The 23,470-nt window shown below is 40.6% G+C and overlaps 2 protein-coding genes across 3 annotated transcripts; both read right to left on the bottom strand.

Moving 5' to 3' along the window:
- Positions 1-747: 747 nt before the first annotated feature.
- Positions 748-19,682, bottom strand: LOC308383600 (uncharacterized protein). Its single transcript, XM_080861645.1, has 5 exons — positions 17,313-19,682; positions 14,259-14,520; positions 2,886-6,410; positions 1,594-1,855; positions 748-892 (listed from the first exon to the last, which is right to left on the bottom strand). The coding sequence occupies exons 1-3, from the start codon at positions 18,975-18,977 to the stop codon at positions 4,642-4,644; spliced, it is 3,696 nt and encodes a 1,231-aa protein (XP_080717771.1). The 5' UTR covers positions 18,978-19,682; the 3' UTR covers positions 748-892; positions 1,594-1,855; positions 2,886-4,641.
- LOC308383547 (uncharacterized protein) lies at positions 9,019-17,278 on the bottom strand. Of its 2 annotated transcripts, XM_080861595.1 has the most exons (5): positions 15,551-17,274; positions 14,259-14,520; positions 13,411-13,556; positions 11,862-12,140; positions 9,019-11,375 (listed from the first exon to the last, which is right to left on the bottom strand). In XM_080861595.1, exons 4-5 carry the CDS (start codon positions 12,106-12,108, stop codon positions 10,546-10,548), a joined length of 1,077 nt encoding a protein of 358 aa, XP_080717721.1. In that variant the 5' UTR covers positions 12,109-12,140; positions 13,411-13,556; positions 14,259-14,520; positions 15,551-17,274; the 3' UTR covers positions 9,019-10,545. The 2 variants fall into 2 exon arrangements, with proteins under 2 accessions (XP_080717721.1, XP_080717722.1); XM_080861596.1 differs by lacking the exons at positions 13,411-13,556; positions 14,259-14,520 and having other exon boundaries at positions 15,551-17,278.
- Positions 19,683-23,470: the final 3,788 nt, after the last annotated feature.

Genomic DNA, 23,470 nt, shown 5'->3' on the forward strand with positions numbered 1-23,470 from the left:
ACTGTTCCCAAAATCAGATGTAAGTGTGCTAAGAGTGTGTTCAGTTACTGTGCTCCTGTTCTTTGGAGCATGCAGCCATAGTTTGCCTGCTGTGGCTGCATTCAAAACTAACAACTATGTTTCCATGCTTTGTGAATAACACTGACATCTGTGAGATTTGAGCTGATTTAGTTCGAGTTAAGACTGTTTATTAGAACATTACAAAGTTATTTTAAAAACTTCATCATTTTCTTGAACCCAAATATAATTCAGTTGAAAAATATACATTTTAACATGAGGTGAGGATGGTGGGGGAGGCACGATGGTCTTGTAGGGTTAGACCCTGATTAAGGGGTATTTTTGAAAGTAAAGCCCATCTCTCAAAGTCCCTGCCGGCCTGCCTCCACCTCGGGAAGCCTGTGGGTGCAGACGGAGGTGAGGAGCACCACAGGCGGCAGAGGACTGTCTGTAGCCCCGGAGTGAGGGTCAGAGAGCCGAAGCAGACAGCGAACTGTGGCACAGTGCAGAAAACAGAAGCTTTCCCTCCCTGCCTCCTTTATCTTAATCTTCTAAATAAATCTTCTATAAAGGCACTTTCTCTCGGTCTCAAGGTTTGTTTAATGCTAAAAGTTTACCGTAAAAAAGAGACGCACTTGTGTGATTAGCCGCTCCCTGATTTCAGTATGTTAGCCTACAAGCTGAGCTCTGATCAGGTCCTACATGAGTTGTATTCTTGTGTTAGTCCACTGAGACCATCGCAGTTTTACCTGTTATGCGTAACTTTATCTCGGGTTTCCGGCTGATATCCAGCAGTCTCTGCTGAAGGTTGATCTCATACTGGACGATCAGACGTTCTGTTAACCTCAGAGCAGATTTCTTCTGCAGCAGTCAGCCGGTCTCTCCACTATTGCTTCTAAACGAACAATAAAAAAAATGTAATTATAGAAAAACACTTCTGAGAAGATAAAGTTTTAGTTAAAGTCTGTAATGAGGGCATGTTGCTCACATTTGCAGGTGAAATTAAAAGTGTGTAAAAATGAAGTTATTTGTGCACTCTGATGCAAATGAGAACTTGAGTTCTGACATTTTTCAGCAACATTAAGAGTAAAAAAAACCTTTCAAACAAAAAAGAACTCACTTATTACTGACTGACTGATGATCTATTTTGGAGTTGATCTCGAAACTGATCTACATCTTGATATTTTTCAAAATAATCTTCACTATTGGGGGTGGCTGTAGCTCAGGCGGTAGAGCAGATCATCTACTGATCGGTTCGATTCCCGGCTTCACCTAGTCTGCATTTCAAATATCCTTGGGCAAGATACTAACTCCAAGTTGCCTCAAGTTGCTCTTTGATCTGTGGAATGTGTGTCTGAATGTTGGTAGAAAGCACTAAGAAAAATGTGCTTGTGCGAATGGGAGTGAGTGGGTGAATGCACAAGTTTTGTAAAGCGCTTTGAGTGCTCAAGATTGAGTAGAAAAGCGCTATATAAGAACCAGTCCATTTAAACTCCCTGTCATGTTTTCACGAATACACATTAAATAGATCTGACTGATACAAACTGTAGGTTTAATATTAATGTTAACACTTCAGAAAAGCCATTACAGTTTTACCGCTGGTCTGTAAATCTTTCTCAGGTTTCCAGATGTTATGCAGCTGTCTGAGCCGCTCTTCCCCGCTCCAGACGACGATGCCTTCATCCTCGTGTTTCACTACAAGCTGTTCTCCCTCTTGACTGATGCAGAGTTCCTCCTGTTCCTCTTTGATCTGTGGGGGATCTGTGTCCTCCTGGTCCAGATTGAAGTTCCTCTCCTGCTTCCAGACCTGCTGGCCAGCCAGATCTTTCTCCTCCTTACACTTCATGTTGATGTGGGACTTGAGGAACAAAGTAAAAAGAAAAAGATTAGACAGGTAAAGGTGCAGCCTCAGTCAGCAGGGCTGTACACTGTGAGCATGTTGCTCACATATGTGAGAGAGGTTTGTACAAATGTTTCAGAAGCACCATGTGACTCCCTCTCTTTGTTGGAAAGTCTTATTAATTCACTTTATAACTATTACTTTGAAGATCAATTTCTACCATCACAAAAATATTATGACCTCTTTAAAAACAAACAACGGCAACTACATGACTTAAATTCCATGTTTAGATGAAGGTAATGGTCAATGCCTTTTGACAGGGGAAAAACCTCCACACAGAAGAATCTTACTTGGCTGAATCATAAATTATTCACCATGATTAAAACTGCAGATGAGCAATAATCTGCATTTTATTTTAGCCAAAGAGGAATGTTTCTGTTTGTCTGTGATCTGACTTTTTCTGCTGGGTCCAAATTTCATTTTATCCTGTGTAAGTTTGTTTCTCTTCCTGTTAACTAGCAAAGTCAAAATCACCTTGATTAATTTAACTTTAATTCAATTATAAATGTAATCATTTTATTGAACAATTAATTTCATTTCAATGAAAAACAATTACTTAAAAGAAAGAGATTAAGTTGGAGAGAGACATGTGGCCATCTTTTAGTGAGTTAGACCCTGATTAAGGGCTATTTTTAAAAGTAAAGCCCATCTCTCAAAGTCCCTGCCGGCCTGCCTCCACCTCGGGAAGTCTGTGGGTGCAGACGGAGGTGAGGAGCACCACAGGCGGCAGAGAACTGTCTGTAGCCCCGGAGTGAGGCGTCGTGAACCGAAGCAGACAGCGAACTGTGGCACAGTGCAGAAAACCGAAGCTTTCCCTCCCTGTTTGGTTTTGATGTGTCTCATGAAAGTCTATTGTTAAAAGTTTACCTTTAAAAAAAACGGACGCACTTGTTTGATTAGCTGCTCTCTGATTTTAGCCTGTTAGCTTACAGACTGAGCTCAGATCGTTCCTGTGTTAGTTCATTGAGAACATCACAGTTTTACATACCTGCTGCGTGACTTCATCTCGGGTCTCCGGCTGATATACAGCAGTCTGAGCCAGTGGCGGATCTCATCATCCTGGACGACTGTTTTTAATGTTTTTAACCACGGAGATTTCTTCTGCATCATCAGTCTCTCATTGTTAAACTCTCCCAGAAACTGAAGACAGTTGTGCCATTTCCGCGCTTCTTCTTCTTCTATTGAGTAGACGGCAGACTACACATGTCCAAGGGTAATACTGTCCTCCTCAGGCCATTGGCATCAAGTCAAAGCCTTAAAGTCTGGTACTTTGCGCATGGTCATTTTTTACGAACAGCAGAATCACAAGACAAAGCGTGCCAATGTTTATACTTTTCACTGTGACTGCCAAATAGATGAAAAAGTAGATGTTAAAAAACAACTTATAGTTTTGTCATTGGGCTGGTAGAAAGCTATGAGTTTCTGTCCCTTTGTCTGACCTTAGAGACTTATTTTAAAAGGAAACATTACAATCCTTTAAAGCAAGTATTTTCACCTCTGTTCCCCCCTCTGTACTTAGCTTTTTTGTTGTCATGTCAGTAATTGTCCAGTTGATGGCTCCCTTGGATCACAAGCCTGTCTCATGAGTCCAAGTGAATATATTCTTAATAAACAGCTTTGAAGAATTTGTGACCAACTTTGTTTAATTCGGAACATCATCATCATGAGTCAAACTCACTCTTGGATCTACAAAATATTTAACAAAAACAAACATCACTGAATCATAAGGTATTTGCTCCAACTCTTAGTCCAGAAACACATGAGTGAACTAGATCAGCTGCTCCTCCAGTTCAGCTGTGGATTTATATCATTATTTATATTTGTAAAGTGGATATGCAGTTTTTCAGTACTAATATAAGCATTTTATATCATTGCTTTATTGACAGATGTTTGGTGTTCAAGGTCAGGCATCAGTTTGAAAAAACAAACAAACAAACACACTGAGTTGAACTTGAACTTCCTACTGACAAAAACTAAAATTGGTGCAAAAATAACCAGAAACATATAAGAAGCATCCTGGAGGTGCTGCAGACAAGATAGGACCAATAACATGTCAACAGGAAATCCTTTTTACTAATTTGTTTATTTCTTTTTAGATTTTTACTCTCCATTTTAAGCCATGATGTTTGCTGATACTGTGTTCCTACTGTTTGTTCTCATTAATAGTTCTGTTTTTAACATTCTGTGCTGAAGCTGGAGGAAATGTTTCTACAGTGTCAGATGATACAGCTCCAAACTAAATAAGTGACTAACTAACGATGCTTTAATACACTTTACTATAAATTATGATATAGTGCACTTTCTTAAAATTTCTTATTGCTCTGTAATTAATTGTTTTCTTTATAAATGTACAAATGAGAATAAAATCTGTGTGATAAAGGAAGGTCTGTAGACTTCTCTGTTAAGATCAGTGAAGAGAAACAACAACATACAAATACCTAAGAAAAATATTCAGTAAACATTTAGAAGATAGAGAAGTTTATGTTGTCATGTGGAGAAATTTTTCAAATAAAAATATCCATAAGCATTGATAGTCTCCATGGCTGAACAGACACAGGAAAGAGCTCCACCTATAAAACGTAAAAACATCAAGACAACATGTTGAAGATGTCGAGGTACTGCCCATAATGTTTGACTGACATCTGATTTATGTGCAGCACATAAATACCACAATAATGATGGAGAGAAACTAAAAGGGAACTAAAATACAGATTTAAACTTACAACAATATGAAAGACTTCAGTCTATTTCACTTTAATCAACTCAGCAGTGGCTCCATAATAAAGCCTCAGTCCAGCATAGAGCGGCTGAGTGAATGTGGTCTGGACTCTGTGGAGGAGAGTCATGGTTTCAGAGACGCTGTAGAAGGACAAAATACCTGCTCTGTGATCCAGGTACACTCCTACTCTGGAGGAACGAGGACCTGAGACAGGAGTTTCAATGTTGTTGTACCAAAATGTAAAACTGTTGTTGTAACAATCTAATGACCAAGATTTGTCATTACATCCAAATTGGGATTCATATCCTTCTCTGCTGATATTCTTGTATGCGACTGCTACATAAACTCCTCCCCCTCTCCACTCCACCTCCCAGTAACAACGTCCAGTCAGACTCTCTCTACTCAGGACCTGTTTATACGAAGTGAATCTGTCTGGATGATCAGAATAAGACTGTTGTTGTTCCATAAATGTTGCTTTTCTGTTCCCCTCTGATAATAACAGCAGTTTGTACGCTGTGTTTGGATCCAGTGTGATTTCACATGAATATTTTAAGAATCCAGCTCTGGTCTTTGGCTCTGGTTGTGACAGTAAAACATCCACTTCAGTGACTGTCAGTGAGATGTTTGTCCGTTCCTCTCTCAGAATGTCCTGTAGTTTATCTCTGACCTCTGACACAGCTGCTGTCACATCCTCAAAGTAGCTCAGAGGACGGATATTGATGCTGGATGAGTCTGTAGACTCACTGAGTGCTGACAGTGAGGGGTAGTTGTGTAGAAACTGGATGTGATCCTCTGTGTGTGAGAGCTGCTTCAGCTCAGCATCTTTCCTCTTCAGCTCAGTGATCTCCTGCTCCAGCTTCTCCTGAAGCTCTTTGACTCGACTCACTTCAGTTTCCTGCTGGGATCTGATCTGCTGCTTCACATCAGAGCTTCTTTTCTGGATGAGATGGATCAGCTCAGTGAAGATCTTCTCACTGTGCTCCACTGTTTGATCAGCAGACTGATTGATGGCCTCCACCTCCTGTTGAAGCAGCTTCACATCTTTCTCTCTGTCCTGGATTCTCTGCTGGATGTTTTGTCGACTCACCTCCAGCTCTCTCTGCCTCTCAGTCCTTTCTGCTGCAGCTGAGACTGTGTCGTGGCCTTTATGTTCATCCACAGAGCAGAGATAACAGATACTCTGCTGATCAGTACGGCAGAACATCTTCATCACCTCATCATGACGAGAGCAGATGTTCTCCTGGAGCTTCTTGGAGGGCTCCACCAGCTTGTGTTTCTTTAACTGAGCTGCTACATAATGAGGCTGAAGGTGTTTCTCACAGTAAGAGACCAAACACACAAAACAGGACTTGAAGGCTTTCATTTTTCTTCCAGTGCAGACATCACAGGCCACATCTTCAGGTCCAGCATAGCAGTGATCAGCAGGAGCAGCTTGGAGTCCAGTCTTCTTCAGCTCCTCCACTAAAACTGCTAACATGGTGTTTTTCACCAGGACAGGCCTCGCTGTGAAAGTCTGTCTGCACTGAGGGCAGCTGTAGATTTTCTTCTTTTCCTCTTCATCCCAGAAGCTTTCAATACAGTTCATGCAGTAGCTGTGTCCACAGGGAAGAGCCACCGGATTCTTCAGTAGATCCAAACAGATCGAACAAGAGAAGGTTTCTCGGTCCAGCTGAACACTTTTCTGCGCCATTTCACCCAACAGTGTCAGTGACTGTGTGAGTTTCACTTCCTCAGAACTGAAACTGCTCTGATCTAAACAACATAGGTTTCTGTAGCGAATGGGATCTGTCAGCTCTTATACGTCACCACATGTTGGTTGCACCCATCTTCAAACTGCAGATCAGAAGGGGAGGGAACAAGAGAACATGTGGACAGAGAGGAGGTGCTGAGTTAGAGAGCAGGAAGAGGGAGGGTTATCAGACACTAATTCAATCCTGGAACATGTGAGCCTGTGAGTTTTTCATTTAAAAATAGCACTGCTCAGCCTTTAAAGTTGTTAAATAACCTTAACATTTAAAAGACAATCTTTTTATGTAAATTAGTTTAAATTATCATTTTAGTCATTACAGGATATCAAATACTGCAGCTGAACTAAGAAATTGTTGTAGAAAAAAGCAATAAAAGGTCGTTCCCCCTCTGTCCCCTCCTGGTCACCTGTGCCTCAATTTTATGAGATGAGATGGATCAGCTCAGTGAAGATCTTCTCACTGTGCTCACTGTTTTATCAGCAGACTGATTTTATTCCACAACCTAGACATCCACATTACTCACACTCTCATAACACATACATATAGGGCCTTGGGATCGGGCATGTTATACGGTGTCCAGAGGACAGTCTTTGTATTCAACCTCACCTCTGGCGCCGGTGCCCACCTCTCAGTTTTAAATGCATGTAGACATTGAGGGTTCTCAGGAGGGGCCGTGCTGTACAGTACATGTACAGTGTCCATTTGTGTCTGTATCCAGGTTGGATGAGCGCCGAGTATTTGTATATGTGTGCATGAGGGTGGGAATGCATGTTTAGGTCTGTGTGCGCCTATTCGTCTGTGTCTATATGTCAGCTCGGGTCTTAGACTCCACCCCCTTGGAACATCTCAGGCCCTCCAAGGTATGGAGGCTTATTTCCCCTCACCACACTCCCTGCTGGTGGCTGATGCCCTCAGACATCGGTGCATACTTGGTGTCCAGGGCTGGGCGCTCAGGTTTGTACCAGCTCACTCCCCGGTACGGCTGCTTGGTGGGGCCTGGTGCCTGTGGCTCGGTCGGGCCCCTTGCGGGGGCGATTCACTCTGGCACAGCTGGCTGCCTGCAGAGCCCGCGTGTACGTCACTGCAGCCCCCTCTGTCTTCTGCTCTGTGGCTGTTGGGTGACCCCTCATCTGGGGCTCTCCTCAGCTCTTCCCAGGAAGGTGGCACGGTTGCCCCTCCGGTGGTCCTCTTTGGGCGCTCGCACTCTGGGGGCCTCTGGATGTCTGGGGCCTGGATCTCCTCCATGCCTGCTTCATGCCCTGGGGGACGAGGCTGTGGCTCCCCACACCAGCAGATCGTTACATGGAGAAGCCTTTTGAATAGACGAGCACTCATCCACACAGGTGTTCACACACACAAGCTACACCTTTCTTGGCTGCTACCTCAAACCACATTATGCGATGTCAATCTTGCGTGCTGCACAATCACATTCAGTATTTAATATTTACTGTTATTTACACTTAGCTAGATTATTGCAATGGTGTTGTGTTATTATGTTGCTCTCTTTTTTGCTTGTTTTCTCTTATTTTCTTCTCTCAACAGGTGACCTGGGAGATATTTTTTAAGTGCCCTTTCTCACTGTCCCTCTTCCCCTTTTCTTCCTTCCTATCCCCCAGTCATGTCTGTCCTATCTGTAACAACTGAAAATAAATTAAAATAAATAAATAATAACAAAGGTTGATCAAATGGACCAATATGGCAAGGCCGTGATGGTCCATTTGGTAAATTAAGTTAGTTGGGCATCTTTTTTGGCCTTCAGACAATAATTCTGATGGCTAAAAAACGAAACGGGACAACAACAAGAAAAGAAAGAAAGAAAGAAAAAAGTAATAAAAATGTATCTAAAACATATTTTAAGATGAATCTTTTTATGACTGAGTAAAAAAAAATGCTAAAATTCGAGTGCAGTGTGGAGTAAAATGGTTTTATTAAAATTTAATTGACCCTTTGAAATTATTTGTTGGAAGTCTTAAATCCCACTGAACAGGGGAAGAGAAAGAGACAGAGACACAAAGATAGCAACACAGAGGTAAATAAACATGGAGACAAGACACTGAGAATAAGACAGAAGGGGAAATGCCCAAAGTCTCATATCTCTGACAAGTTAAGTCACTTTTATTCATAAAAAAACCCAGAACTTAAATATAATTATAAACCACACATAAACATAATCATAGAACAATTAAAAGTAAAACATACCAAAAACACATCAAATGGAGAGTGAAGCAAATATTATTAATAACAACAAATGCACATATTAATAATATAAACCAAAATCCTTCAATAAAAAGGCTACAAACAGAAACAACAATTTGAAACAGCAATAAGAAAACAGTGAAAGTGACTACAGATATAGACCTTCCTAGGGAGGCCTGAAGTGCAAACATACCCTCTACACTCCCTTCATAAAACAGGGGACCATGATTACCACCATAGTTGGCCGGTCTGAAGGCACTGACCTCAACTTCCATACAATGTTTGAGCAGGACAACCAGGACAGACCCACAACATACAGAGCCTTAAGTGACCGCAGGCAAATCTCATCCACCCCACCACCACAGTGATGGGCAAGTCTCCCTGCCCACTGTACAAAATGTGCTTCACAGACGTTGTTTCATGTTGTAAAGATTGTGCCTTAAAAAAATAGCCACAAGAAGTTTTAAAGAAATCTTTATTTCACTTTTAAGACACATAACCAACACCAACATACGAATCAACAGGATGAGCACATGCTGAAATTCAGTCTTCATGAAAATCAAGATTAAATCACAAAATGTTTGGTCTCATGTGTGTTTCTTTCCAGCTTTGACTCTGTGGAGTAAAACCTCTCCACTAAACAACAAAATAAAACATCTCAGCAACTTTTTTGTCACCTCCACAGCTCAACACGATACAAATATCACATCAAATGAATGTAAATACGTGTTTCATCTTCATTACAGGTTTTAATGGAATATGCAACAAACAGAATTAGGGCTGTGACATATCATATGATCTGCAATAATACTGGTATAAATGTTTACAAAAAAGTGTGTTTAGAGGAACATCATGTGTTTGCATTCACCCCAATGAGTCAACCCCAGTCATGTCTCACAGCCAGAGCCATATGTCTGGCTCCAGTCACAGTTTGGTAGCTGAATGTTCGCAAAATATGCAAGAAAACTTTTCCCACTGAAAGTGAAAAAAGCAAACCTGTTACAACACTTTAAGCAAAAACACACTTGAGTACAACCGGGCTGTGAAGGCACGTGAGCAGGAGATACTAGCAGCAGTGATGTGCGACCCAAAGGTAAACAAATGATTCAACCATGCATCACTGGAGCACTCGCGAGTTACATTTCATATAACAGCAAGAGCAGTCAGTGGATGGAAATTACTGATGTGCTACACGGTGGAAAAGCAGGAGGTTAAAAAGCTCGACCCAAGATGAAACAAACCAGGTAGAATTTCTTTTCCTTATATGACAGAATTGTGCAGGCTCCGCATTACAAGGTTATTTTGGATATTAAGCTAGAGTGTAAGCACTTGTAATACACTTTTCTTAAAACTTCCAGGAAAAACACCCCTGAGGATACTTATGTGCTCATATTTCATGTATGCCGTGTCACTAACATTGCACTATAATGTTGTTCATAGAGTATTTAAAGGTAGAATGGGAGGCAGAGCCTTCAGCTTTTAAGATTAGACTTAAAACTTTCCTTGTTGCAGATGGGGGTCCCTCCCTGAGCCTGGTTCTGCTGGAGGTTTCTTCCTGTTAAAAAGGAGTTTTTCCTTCCCACTGTCGCCAAAACGCTTGCTAATAGGGGGTCATATGACTGTTTGGGTTTTCTCTGTTTTCATTGTATTATTGTTGGGTCTTTACCTTACAATATCAAGCACCTTGAGGTGGCCACATTTTCACACTTTGAATTAGCTAAGCTGTCATCAGTGACAGCAGCTCACTGGAAGAGAAAGATGGAAAATCCATCATTTACTTACACATATAAATGCTGCTGCCTGCCGAGCTGATAAAATGTACATTATTTTTTTTTAAATGTAAGTTTCTCGAAATATTATTTTGAGGCTATATCTCCCACCCCTACATACAATAAACAATACAGAGTTTTTTAAGGAAGGAGGTCATCTGATCTGCTCTGATCTGGCTTCTCAGTGGACTGCTTCATCTGACAGTTCTCCCACTTTTAACTAGTGTGAATCCTCATGTGTCTTTGTAACTGTATCCTCTGAATGAAGCTTTTCCCACAGGTGCTACATGAATGAGGCTTCTCACCTGTGTGAATTCTCATGTGAGTTTTCAAGTTTATCATCTGACTGAATCCCCTCCCACAGGTGCCGCAGGAGTGCAGCTTCTCGCCTGTGTGGCTTCTCTGGTGTCTCTCCAGTGTTGGTTTCTGACTGAAGCTTTTCCCGCAGGTGCTACAAGAATAAGGCTTCTCACCTGTGTGAACTGTCATGTGCTTTTTGAACGTTGATTGGTCTCTAAATTCTTTTCCGCAGATGCCACAAGAATACGGCTTCTCACCTGTGTGGATTCTCATGTGAGTTTTCAAGTTTATCATCAGGCTGAATCTTTTTCCGCAGGTGCTGCAAGAATGTGGCTTCTCACCTGTGTGAACCCTCATATGTCTCGTTAGTTTGGATCTGTACTCAAAGGTTTTTCCACAAATCTCACATTTCACAAACTTTTTACTTGTGTCAGTTTTACGCTGACTCTCTGACACAGGAAAGTTGTCTTGCTGATCTCTGCTCTCTGGTTCAGGAGAGCTGGAAGAAAGGAGATGTTCACTGTCCAGCTCTGGCTCACTTTCCTCATAAGTAGGAGCCACCATGAAGATAATAATGCCTTCAGTCTCCTGCTTCACTACAAGCTGATCTACGTCCTGACTGGTGCAAGGTTCCTCCTCTTCCTCTTTTATGTGTGGAAGCTCCGGATCCTCCTGGTCGAGGCTGAAGTTTCTCTCCTGGTCCCCAAAAACCAGTTCCTCCTCACATTCATGCTGTTGTGGGAAAGCTGAGGTGACAAATGGACAAAATTACTTGTCTTAGATAAATATAGAAGTATAACAAGAATGACTACTCGGCAGTGGTGTCTACAGCTGTCCATTTCCAACTCTACAACAGAGTTTAATCAAAATATCATCCGAAATATCATCATATCATTTACCCAGACCTGGAAACTGTTAAAATAAGATTTCATGCACTCACTTCTAACACGTTAGTAAATTTCTATGCACCAATCACAGTTTGTCCACCAATTACTGTTGGAAACATGTTTATGTAAATGATAAGACAAACATCAGACAGAAGGGGAAATTTAAAAGTAGGATTAAAATATGGGGATAAAAAGCAGCGAAGCTCTCAGAAAACCTCGACTAACAATCAGCTGAGTTTATTTAAACACTGGCCTTGAAGAACTCTGATGTGTTTCCAAAATATCTTTATTGAATGAATTAAAGTCATATTAATTTTTAGGTAAGACCATTACGGTTTTACATACCCCTGCTGTGTAAGTTCATTTCAGGTTTCCAGATGTTATCCAGCTGTCTGAGCTGCTCTTCTTCAGTCCAGATGAGGCCTTCATCCTCCTGTTTGAGTACAATCTTTTCTACGTCATCGCTGATGCAGAGTTCCTCCTCTTCCTCTTTGATCTGTGGAGGATCTGGGCCCTCCTGGTCCAGACTGGAGTTCCTCTCCTGGTTGGAGACCTGCTGGTCATACAGGCCCTCCTCTTCCTCACACTTCATGTTAGGGGGAGATCTTGAGGAACAAAGGGTCACTGAGGAAAAAGGTTAATAATGTGATGACAGGAAAACACATCTGAGCAAATATAGTCCACTCTGAGCATGTCCTCATATGTGAGTGAAATTTACAACTAACTGTACAAATGTGAAAAATGAAAGTGTAAGTTACTCTCGAGCTCTGATACTCTTATTAGGAAAGTTCAGAGTACAAATCATTCAGGTAGCTGCTGCCAGCTTCACGCTGCAAGTAAATGTTTGTCATTGTTGTAGATTAAACTGAAAATCTCACAGTGCCATAGCAGATAAGTACCAGTCAGGTTTCACAGCCAGTCATTGCACAGAATCAACCCAACTAAAGTCATCAGTGATCTGAAGATTATTAGGGACTCAGAGTTTCAGTCTTAGTTCTATTTGATCTCATTGCTGCCTTTGATACTGTTGATCATGACATTTTAAATCAAAGGTTTCATCATTTAGTTGGTTTAACTGGACAGTTCTCAATTGGCTCTCGACCTTTGACCCAGTTAAACCTCTCAGGTCATCAGGTTCAGATCTGTTAACTGTTCCCAAAATCAGATGTAAGTGTGCTAAGAGTGTGTTCAGTTACTGTGCTCCTGTTCTTTGGAGCATGCAGCCATAGTTTGCCTGCTGTGGCTGCATTCAAAACTAACAACTATGTTTCCATGCTTTGTGAATAACACTGACATCTGTGAGATTTGAGCTGATTTAGTTCGAGTTAAGACTGTTTATTAGAACATTACAAAGTTATTTTAAAAACTTCATCATTTTCTTGAACCCAAATATAATTCAGTTGAAAAATATACATTTTAACATGAGGTGAGGATGGTGGGGGAGGCACGATGGTCTTGTAGGGTTAGACCCTGATTAAGGGGTATTTTTGAAAGTAAAGCCCATCTCTCAAAGTCCCTGCCGGCCTGCCTCCACCTCGGGAAGTCTGTGGGTGCAGACGGAGGTGAGGAGCACCACAGGCGGCAGAGGACTGTCTGTAGCCCCGGAGTGAGGGTCAGAGAGCCGAAGCAGACAGCGAACTGTGGCACAGTGCAGAAAACAGAAGCTTTCCCTCCCTGCCTCTTTTATCTTAATCTCCTAAATAAATCTTCTATAAAGGCACTTTCTCTCGGTCTCAAGGTTTGTTTAATGCTAAAAGTTCACCGTAAAAAAGAGACGCACTTGTGTGATTAGCCGCTCCCTGATTTCAGTATGTTAGCCTACAAGCTGAGCTCTGATCAGGTCCTACATGAGTTGTATTCTTGTGTTAGTCCACTGAGACCATCGCAGTTTTACCTGTTATGCGTAACTTTATCTCGGGTTTCCGGCTGATATCCAGCAGTCTCTGCTGAAGGTTGATCTCATACTGGACGATCAGACGTTCTGTTAACCTCAGAGCAGATTTCTTCTGCAGCAGTCAGCCGGTCTCTCCACTATTGCTTCTAAACGAACAATAAAAAAAATGTAATTATAGAAAAACACTTCTGAGAAGATAAAGTTTTAGTTAAAGTCTGTAATGAGGGCATGTTGCTCACATTTGCAGGTGAAATTAAAAGTGTGTAAAAATGAAGTTATTTGTGCACTCTGATGCAAATGAGAACTTGAGTTCTGACATTTTTCAGCAACATTAAGAGTAAAAAAAACCTTTCAAACAAAAAAGAACTCACTTATTACTGACTGACTGATGATCTATTTTGGAGTTGATCTCGAAACTGATCTACATCTTGATATTTTTCAAAATAATCTTCACTATTGGGGGTGGCTGTAGCTCAGGCGGTAGAGCAGATCATCTACTGATCGGTTCGATTCCCGGCTTCACCTAGTCTGCATTTCAAATATCCTTGGGCAAGATACTAACTCCAAGTTGCCTCAAGTTGCTCTTTGATCTGTGGAATGTGTGTCTGAATGTTGGTAGAAAGCACTAAGAAAAATGTGCTTGTGCGAATGGGAGTGAGTGGGTGAATGCACAAGTTTTGTAAAGCGCTTTGAGTGCTCAAGATTGAGTAGAAAAGCGCTATATAAGAACCAGTCCATTTAAAACTCCCTGTCATGTTTTCACGAATACACATTAAATAGATCTGACTGATACAAACTGTAGGTTTAATATTAATGTTAACACTTCAGAAAAGCGATTACAGTTTTACCGCTGGTCTGTAAATCTTTCTCAGGTTTCCAGATGTTATGCAGCTGTCTGAGCCGCTCTTCCCCGCTCCAGACGACGATGCCTTCATCCTCGTGTTTCACTACAAGCTGTTCTCCCTCTTGACTGATGCAGAGTTCCTCCTGTTCCTCTTTGATCTGTGGGGGATCTGTGTCCTCCTGGTCCAGATTGAAGTTCCTCTCCTGCTTCCAGACCTGCTGGCCAGCCAGATCTTCCTCCTCCTTACACTTCATGTTGATGTGGGACTTGAGGAACAAAGTAAAAAGAAAAAGATTAGACAGGTAAAGGTGCAGCCTCAGTCAGCAGGGCTGTACACTGTGAGCATGTTGCTCACATATGTGAGAGAGGTTTGTACAAATGTTTCAGAAGCACCATGTGACTCCCTCTCTTTGTTGGAAAGTCTTATTAATTCACTTTATAACTATTACTTTGAAGATAAATTTCTACCATCACAAAAATATTATGACCTCTTTAAAAACAAACAACGGCAACTACATGACTTAAATTCCATGTTTAGATGAAGGTAATGGTCAATGCCTTTTGACAGGGGAAAAACCTCCACACAGAAGAATCTTACTTGGCTGAATCATAAATTATTCACCATGATTAAAACTGCAGATGAGCAATAATCTGCATTTTATTTTAGCCAAAGAGGAATGTTTCTGTTTGTCTGTGATCTGACTTTTTCTGCTGGGTCCAAATTTCATTTTATCCTGTGTAAGTTTGTTTCTCTTCCTGTTAACTAGCAAAGTCAAAATCACCTTGATTCATTTAACTTTAATTCAATTATAAATGTAATCATTTTATTGAACAATTAATTTCATTTCAATGAAAAACAATTACTTAAAAGAAAGAGATTCAGTTGGAGAGAGACATGTGGCCATCTTTTAGTGAGTTAGACCCTGATTAAGGGGTATTTTTAAAAGTAAAGCCCATCTCTCAAAGTCCCTGCCGGCCTGCCTCCACCTCGGGAAGTCTGTGGGTGCAGACGGAGGTGAGGAGCACCACAGGCGGCAGAGAACTGTCTGTAGCCCCGGAGTGAGGCGTCGTGAACCGAAGCAGACAGCGAACTGTGGCACAGTGCAGAAAACCGAAGCTTTCCCTCCCTGTTTGGTTTTGATGTGTCTCATGAAAGTCTATTGTTAAAAGTTTACCTTTAAAAAAAACGGACGCACTTGTTTGATTAGCTGCTCTCTGATTTTAGCCTGTTAGCTTACAGACTGAGCTCAGATCGTTCCTGTGTTAGTTCATTGAGAACATCACAGTTTTACATACCTGCTGCGTGACTTCATCTCGGGTCTCCGGCTGATATACAGCAGTCTGAGCCAGTGGCGGATCTCATCATCCTGGACGACTGTTTTTAATGTTTTTAACCACGGAGATTTCTTCTGCATCATCAGTCTCTCATTGTTAAACTCTCCCAGAAACTGAAGACAGTTGTGCCATTTCCGCGCTTCTTCTTCTTCTATTGAGTAGACGGCAGACTACACATGTCCAAGGGTAATACTGTCCTCCTCAGGCCATTGGCATCAAGTCAAAGCCTTAAAGTCTGGTACTTTGCGCATGGTCATTTTTTACGAACAGCAGAATCACAAGACAAAGCGTGCCAATGTTTATACTTTTCACTGTGACTGCCAAATAGATGAAAAAGTAGATGTTAAAAAACAACTTATAGTTTTGTCATTGGGCTGGTAGAAAGCTATGAGTTTCTGTCCCTTTGTCTGACCTTAGAGACTTATTTTAAAAGGAAACATTACAATCCTTTAAAGCAAGTATTTTCACCTCTGTTCCCCCCTCTGTACTTAGCTTTTTTGTTGTCATGTCAGTAATTGTCCAGTTGATGGCTCCCTTGGATCACAAGCCTGTCTCATGAGTCCAAGTGAATATATTCTTAATAAACAGCTTTGAAGAATTTGTGACCAACTTTGTTTAATTCGGAACATCATCATCATGAGTCAAACTCACTCTTGGATCTACAAAATATTTAACAAAAACAAACATCACTGAATCATAAGGTATTTGCTCCAACTCTTAGTCCAGAAACACATGAGTGAACTAGATCAGCTGCTCCTCCAGTTCAGCTGTGGATTTATATCATTATTTATATTTGTAAAGTGGATATGCAGTTTTTCAGTACTAATATAAGCATTTTATATCATTGCTTTATTGACAGATGTTTGGTGTTCAAGGTCAGGCATCAGTTTGAAAAAAACAAACAAACACACTGAGTTGAACTTGAACTTCCTACTGACAAAAACTAAAATTGGTGCAAAAATAACCAGAAACATATAAGAAGCATCCTGGAGGTGCTGCAGACAAGATAGGACCAATAACATGTCAACAGGAAATCCTTTTTACTAATTTGTTTATTTCTTTTTAGATTTTTACTCTCCATTTTAAGCCATGATGTTTGCTGATACTGTGTTCCTACTGTTTGTTCTCATTAATAGTTCTGTTTTTAACATTCTGTGCTGAAGCTGGAGGAAATGTTTCTACAGTGTCAGATGATACAGCTCCAAACTAAATAAGTGACTAACTAACGATGCTTTAATACACTTTACTATAAATTATGATATAGTGCACTTTCTTAAAATTTCTTATTGCTCTGTAATTAATTGTTTTCTTTATAAATGTACAAATGAGAATAAAATCTGTGTGATAAAGGAAGGTCTGTAGACTTCTCTGTTAAGATCAGTGAAGAGAAACAACAACATACAAATACCTAAGAAAAATATTCAGTAAACATTTAGAAGATAGAGAAGTTTATGTTGTCATGTGGAGAAATTTTTCAAATAAAAATATCCATAAGCATTGATAGTCTCCATGGCTGAACAGACACAGGAAAGAGCTCCACCTATAAAACGTAAAAACATCAAGACAACATGTTGAAGATGTCGAGGTACTGCCCATAATGTTTGACTGACATCTGATTTATGTGCAGCACATAAATACCACAATAATGATGGAGAGAAACTAAAAGGGAACTAAAATACAGATTTAAACTTACAACAATATGAAAGACTTCAGTCTATTTCACTTTAATCAACTCAGCAGTGTCTCCATAATCATAACAAAGCCAAAGTCCAGCATAGAGCGGCTGAGTGAATGTGGTCTGGACTCTGTGGAGGAGAGTCATGGTTTCAGAGACGCTGTAGAAGGACAAAATACCTGCTCTGTGATCCAGGTACACTCCTACTCTGGAGGAACGAGGACCTGAGACAGGAGTTTGGATGTTGTTGTACCAAAATGTAAAACTGTTGTTGCAACAATCTAATGACCAAGATTTGTCATTACATCCAAATCTACATTCATTACCTCCTTTTCTGCTGATATTCTTGTATGCGACTGCTACATCAACTCCTCCCCCTCTCCACTCCACCTCCCAGTAACAACGTCCAGTCAGACTCTCTCTACTCAGGACCTGACGCCATCTAGTGAATCTGTCTGGATGATCAGAATAAGACTGTTGTTGTTTCATAAATGTTGCTTTTCTGTTCCCCTCTGATAATAACAGCTGTTTGTTTGCTGTGTTTGGATCCAGTGTGATTTCACATGAATATTTTAAGAATCCAGCTCTGGTCTTTGGCTCTGGTTGTGACAGTGAAACATCCACTTCAGTGACTGTCAGTGAGATGTTTGTCCGTTCCTCTCTCAGAATGTCCTGTAGTTTATCTCTGACCTCTGACACAGCTGCTGTCACATCCTCAAAGTAGCTCAGAGGACGGATATTGATGCTGGATGAGTCTGTAGACTCACTGAGCGCTGACAGTGAGGGGTAGTTGTGTAGAAACTGGATGTGATCCTCTGTGTGTGAGAGCTGCTTCAGCTCAGCATCTTTCCTCTTCAGCTCAGTGATCTCCTGCTCCAGCTTCTCCTGAAGCTCTTTGACTCGACTCACTTCAGTTTCCTGCTGGGATCTGATCTGCTGCTTCACATCAGAGCTTCTTTTCTGGATGAGATGGATCAGCTCAGTGAAGATCTTCTCACTGTGCTCCACTGTTTGATCAGCAGACTGATTGATGGCCTCCACCTCCTGTTGAAGCAGCTTCACATCTTTCTCTCTGTCCTGGATTCTCTGCTGGATGTTTTGTCGACTCACCTCCAGCTCTCTCTGCCTCTCAGTCCTTTCTGCTGCAGCTGAGACTGTGTCGTGGCCTTTATGTTCATCCACAGAGCAGAGATAACAGATACTCTGCTGATCAGTACGGCAGAACATCTTCATCACCTCATCATGACGAGAGCAGATCTTCTCCTGGAGCTTCTTGGAGGGCTCCACCAGCTTGTGTTTCTTTAATGGAGCAACATCATAATGAGGCTGAAGGTGTTTCTCACAGTAAGATGCCAGACAGACTAAACAGGACTTGAAGGCTTTCATTTTTCTTCCAGTGCAGACATCACAGGCCACATCTTCAGGTCCAGCATAGCAGTGATCAGCAGGAGCAGCTTGGACTCCAGTCTTCTTCAGCTCCTCCACTAAAACTGCTAACATGGTGCTTTTCACCAGGACAGGCCTCGCTGTGAAAGTCTGTCTGCACTGAGGGCAGCTGTAGATTTTCTTCTTTTCCTCTTCATCCCAGAAGCTTTCAATACACTTCATGCAGTAGCTGTGTCCACAGGGAAGAGCCACCGGATTCTTCAGTAGATCCAAACAGATCGAACAAGAGAAGGTTTCTCGGTCCAGCTGAACACTTTTCTGCGCCATTTCACCCAACAGTGTCAGTGACTGTGTGAGTTTCACTTCCTCAGAACTGAAACTGCTCTGATCTAAACAACATAGGTTTCTGTAGCGAATGGGATCTGTCAGCTCTTATACGTCACCACATGTTGGTTGCACCCATCTTCAAACTGCAGATCAGAAGGGGAGGGAACAAGGGAACATGTGGACAGAGAGGAGGTGCTGAGTTAGAGAGCAGGAAGAGGGAGGGTTATCAGACACTAATTCAATCCTGGAACATGTGAGCCTGTGAGTTTTTCATTTAAAAATAGCACTGCTCAGCCTTTAAAGTTGTTAAATAAACGTAACATTTAAAAGACAATCTTTTTATGTAAATTAGTTTAAATTATCATTTTAGTCATTACAGGATATCAAATACTGCAGCTGAACTAAGAAATTGTTGTAGAAAAAAGCAATAAAAGGTCGTTCCCCCTCTGTCCCCTCCTGGTCACCTGTGCCTCAATTTTATGAGATGAGATGGATCAGCTCAGTGAAGATCTTCTCACTGTGCTCACTGTTTTATCAGCAGACTGATTTTATTCCACAACCTAGACATCCACATTACTCACACTCTCATAACACATACATATAGGGCCTTGGGATCGGGCATGTTATACGGTGTCCAGAGGACAGTCTTTGTATTCAACCTCACCTCTGGCGCTGGTGCCTATGGAGCGCCAGGACTGCCATAATGAATTAATTAAATACACCATTAAATAATGAATTAAATGTGGCAATAATTAATTAAAATTGGAATTAATTAATTAAATAAATAGTTATGACACATGTAATTAATTAATTATTGACACATTTAATTAATTATTTAATGATATATTTATTTATTTCATTTTGGCAGTCCTGGCGCCTGGCTCTTATCTTGAAATAATTTTATCTGTCAGCCTCACCCATCAAACTCAGGGGGCGGGGTTAACGCTGATCAAGTCAAAACCATTGCTTAGGCCTGGTGGCCATTGTTTCTAGCACACAACAACCGGCATGTGGAAGCTAACAGAACTGAACTTTGAAAAACCCTGTTTGTGTGTCACCAAATACCGTTTTAATATTTTTTTAGCCGAGAATGTAGTGGTTTAATCTTCATGTGTCTGGTCGGTTTGTCAAGATACAGCCTCTTTGCAAAAGTGCTTCGATGATTTCGGAGACGTCTGCCCAGTCTCACGGCAAAGCGTGGGATAGACCCGCTCGCCTCGCAAGCAATCCCACCGACAAAGCGCAGGCCCCGGTACACAGCTGTAGTAACCCCCGCTGACTTCTTTTACTGAGGTTATATTTATCGGTGTTTTATTTCCTGATGTTCTTATGTGTCCTACGTGTTTCAGTCGCCAATTCTGAATTATAACTAACATTAAAAACATGTTTAAGGAGGAGAGAGAGCAAATAAATCTGTTTAACATCTGATCTTTGGGTTTTTGTTCAGTAATCAGCGTGACCTGTGTATAAACGCATAAAAGAGATAACGTTGGTGTTTCTGTCATGTAGTAACTGCTGGCTTTAACTGTACAAAGGTTGTTCGACACTATGAAACACATACAGACTTCATGATGTTCGGCTAATATTTTTATTGTGAATATTAATCATGAGGGTAAACGGCCCTGTACACCACGGAGCGAGGTCAGCATATCCACGATATGCAGAGTTTCCCAGCTGACTAACTGCCAACTATTCCAGAGACGTGAAAATATACAGCATAAAGAAAAGTGTAAGAGACCCAGCAGCAGATTAGAATAACAGTTATACATTTAATAAATCACCAAATGAATCCAAGAAACGAGCAAACCTGTTCCGACAATTTGAGTTTGTGTTCCCTCAGCTGCAGACTCGCTGCTGTTTAAATGTTTGAAAAGGAAGATTAGATATAAACAAACGTCAAACGTAGACTCATTCTGCCTTCACATTTGATATGAGGCCACACAGTAAAAAACTGTCAATTTTACACTTAGAGAGTTGATTTTAACTCTGTTTCAGATAACATTTGGTCCCACTCAAAATTAGGGTAAAATTTACTCTATGGCCAGTGTTAACTTTTTAGTGTTAATTCTACTCAGTTTAGTGTCAAAATTAACAACAAAATGTGTAAAAATATTTAACACTGAGGGTTATTCACACTGTTTAGAGTAATATGATTTCACTTTATAGAGTTATTTTTAGTCCAAGTTCACTCTAATGTGTAATAATATTTCATTTTCATTATTTTTTCATATTTATCATATGATGCTATATTTCTAAATGGCTGTGATCTATCCTATATTATGAAAATAACTACAAACATACAGGTTACAGTAACAGCATTTATTAGCATAACAAACTCTTACAAATGACAGTAAGTAATGACAGTTGTCATTCACTCCATACGACAATTGTATGTCAAAAGGCCTGGGATAATGCAGGCTGTCAACATGAAAGACAACTAAATCTTGCTTTGTCCTGGTCAACTCATAAGCATGGAAATGTTCTTGAAAGGCTACTGTACATAATGGCAAAATGAGAAGTACCAGTTTCTCATGTATTATCAGAACTGACTCAATCTGGTAAAACACAGGCATTTCAGACACTACTTTGCCACAAATAACCAAATGCGGGCGGTAAACAATACCATTCTGTTTAGCCCAGTTCACTTTCATAACTTGAACTCTATTGGGCAGTTGCATTGCTATTGCAATTCCAGAACCTCCTTTTACCATATCTAAAGACACCATTTTTCCTGGACCAATGTCTAACCGACTAAAGGTTGTTGAAGATTGCCAAATGTATGCCATATAATTCTGGTGTTTTTTTGGCCAGCGTTTTGGTGATATTTTTGAATGATTTGAGCAGTTTCTTGAAAAAATTGTGCTTACCTTCATAGCGCATGCACCAACTATGAAGTACAGGCCCTATTTTTTGGATGCAGCGAGGATAATGGATAAGAAAATGGTGCTTTGGTAAAAGTTTTTTCTGGGGATACAACATCTTGAACAGTTTGTGGTGTTCCACAATCAAATGTTTTAAATATACACACATACCTTGAGATAACATAGGAGAAAATACAATGTTAACTATCTGTAGTAATAAAAGTAGTAGGCCCCGATGTTGGTCAGTAGAGGTTACCAAATCTCCAAACATGAGGGGAACATTCCTCAGTAAGCACCATGTCTGAATAGCATTCAGTCCCAGATCATTAGACTCTCCACCTAAATTCACAGCTACTGGCCTATTGTTTTTCTCCATGAATCCATAATCAAAACTTTGTATTCTCAAATTCACTTCTCCCAATGTAAGATGTTGTTCTTTTAAATACAAAAACAATAACTTCAGTTTGTACTGGGCCACTCCTTCCAAAACATCATGCATCACATCAACTGAGAAGTTCTCAGTTGATGTGAAAATATGTCAGTGAATTCAATAAGCATGAACTCTTTACACCAAAAACATAAGGAAGCAATGGATTATTAGACATTTCCTGACAGTGAGCAGTGTGGTTGTCTTTGGTGCGCAACACTATTTTGGGGGAATCTTCAGAGAATTCTGTTTGAAAGTCATCTTTATCAGCTAAACAAAACCTGCAACAGTACCTTGCACTGAAAGACTCCACCAGACCAAACAAGCTATGTAAGCCTAAATTATCACCAGTGACCTGTACCACACTACCACGAACATAACCACCGAATAGTGGAATCTCAATACCATCGCTCTCTAACACTTTAATGTCTCGAACAATAGGAACAAGAATTTCACTAAAACCATAACGTTTCAGATCTTGTGCATGAAATAAGGCACAAAGGTGTATGTTGGCCAAAAAAGAATTCCATTTGGGAGAGAAGTTTCTTAAGGTAAAATATACTGCACCCAACTTGTGAATACCTCGCTTGGAACCAAGAGGATTTGCAACCTCAAAGTCATCATAGAACATTTGGATCTGAACTGTGTGCTTTTCTGTTGAAAAAAAGAGGGCGTGTCTTCAATAGAGATCCATCACAAATATCTCTGCGTCTTGAATCACAAGTGTCTGATTTTTTCAACATTTCTCCAACATGCTGACTCTTAAATATTGATTCCAATGTTGATAAAACTGGAACATACATGAATTTATCTTGAACAACTGCCTGATCATATGTTCCAGTCTTTTTATTTCGCCTTGTGTCAAATCTTGAGCCAATTACACATTCAACTGGTTCTACAGTTTCCCACTTGTCTGATAAATATTTTGACCTCTTGTACTCAGAATTAAGAACTGAGAAAGGATTCTCTAACTCATCAAAACATGCTTCAACTTTCTTGCACATTTCTGTTTCTCTTTCATTACTAAATACATGCTTAATGACTGTTTCTTTAGCATGTTGTTGGATATCTTGAACAATCTCTTCCATGGAATTCACTACAGAATTCACTACACTTTGGCCTACACCTGCTGCCTTTAGATCAGAAATAACAGCTGCACAACTATTTACAAGGTCTGCTGAAGATAATTCCGACTCAGCCTCTAA

The sequence above is a fragment of the Rhamphochromis sp. 'chilingali' genome, assembly GCF_963969265.1.
Source record: "Rhamphochromis sp. 'chilingali' genome assembly, chromosome: 16".
NCBI classification, from domain to species: domain Eukaryota; kingdom Metazoa; phylum Chordata; class Actinopteri; order Cichliformes; family Cichlidae; genus Rhamphochromis; species Rhamphochromis sp. 'chilingali'.

Excerpts from the sequence above, each read along its gene's own strand:
- LOC308383547 (XM_080861596.1), bottom strand. The coding sequence starts at position 12,108 with ATGAAGTGTGAGGAAGAGGAGGGCCTGTATGACCAGCAGGTCTCCAAC. Across the intron at positions 11,376-11,861 it reads AATGAACTTACACAGCAGGG|CTTTCCCACAACAGCATGAA; the intron begins GTATGTAAAACC and ends TTGTCACCTCAG.
- LOC308383600 (XM_080861645.1), bottom strand. The coding sequence starts at position 18,977 with ATGGCGCAGAAAAGTGTTCAGCTGGACCGAGAAACCTTCTCTTGTTCG. Across the intron at positions 14,521-17,312 it reads ACACTGCTGAGTTGATTAAA|TCCCACATCAACATGAAGTG; the intron begins GTGAAATAGACT and ends TTGTTCCTCAAG. Across the intron at positions 6,411-14,258 it reads GAAAGATTTACAGACCAGCG|AGCTGACAGATCCCATTCGC; the intron begins GTAAAACTGTAA and ends GTGACGTATAAG.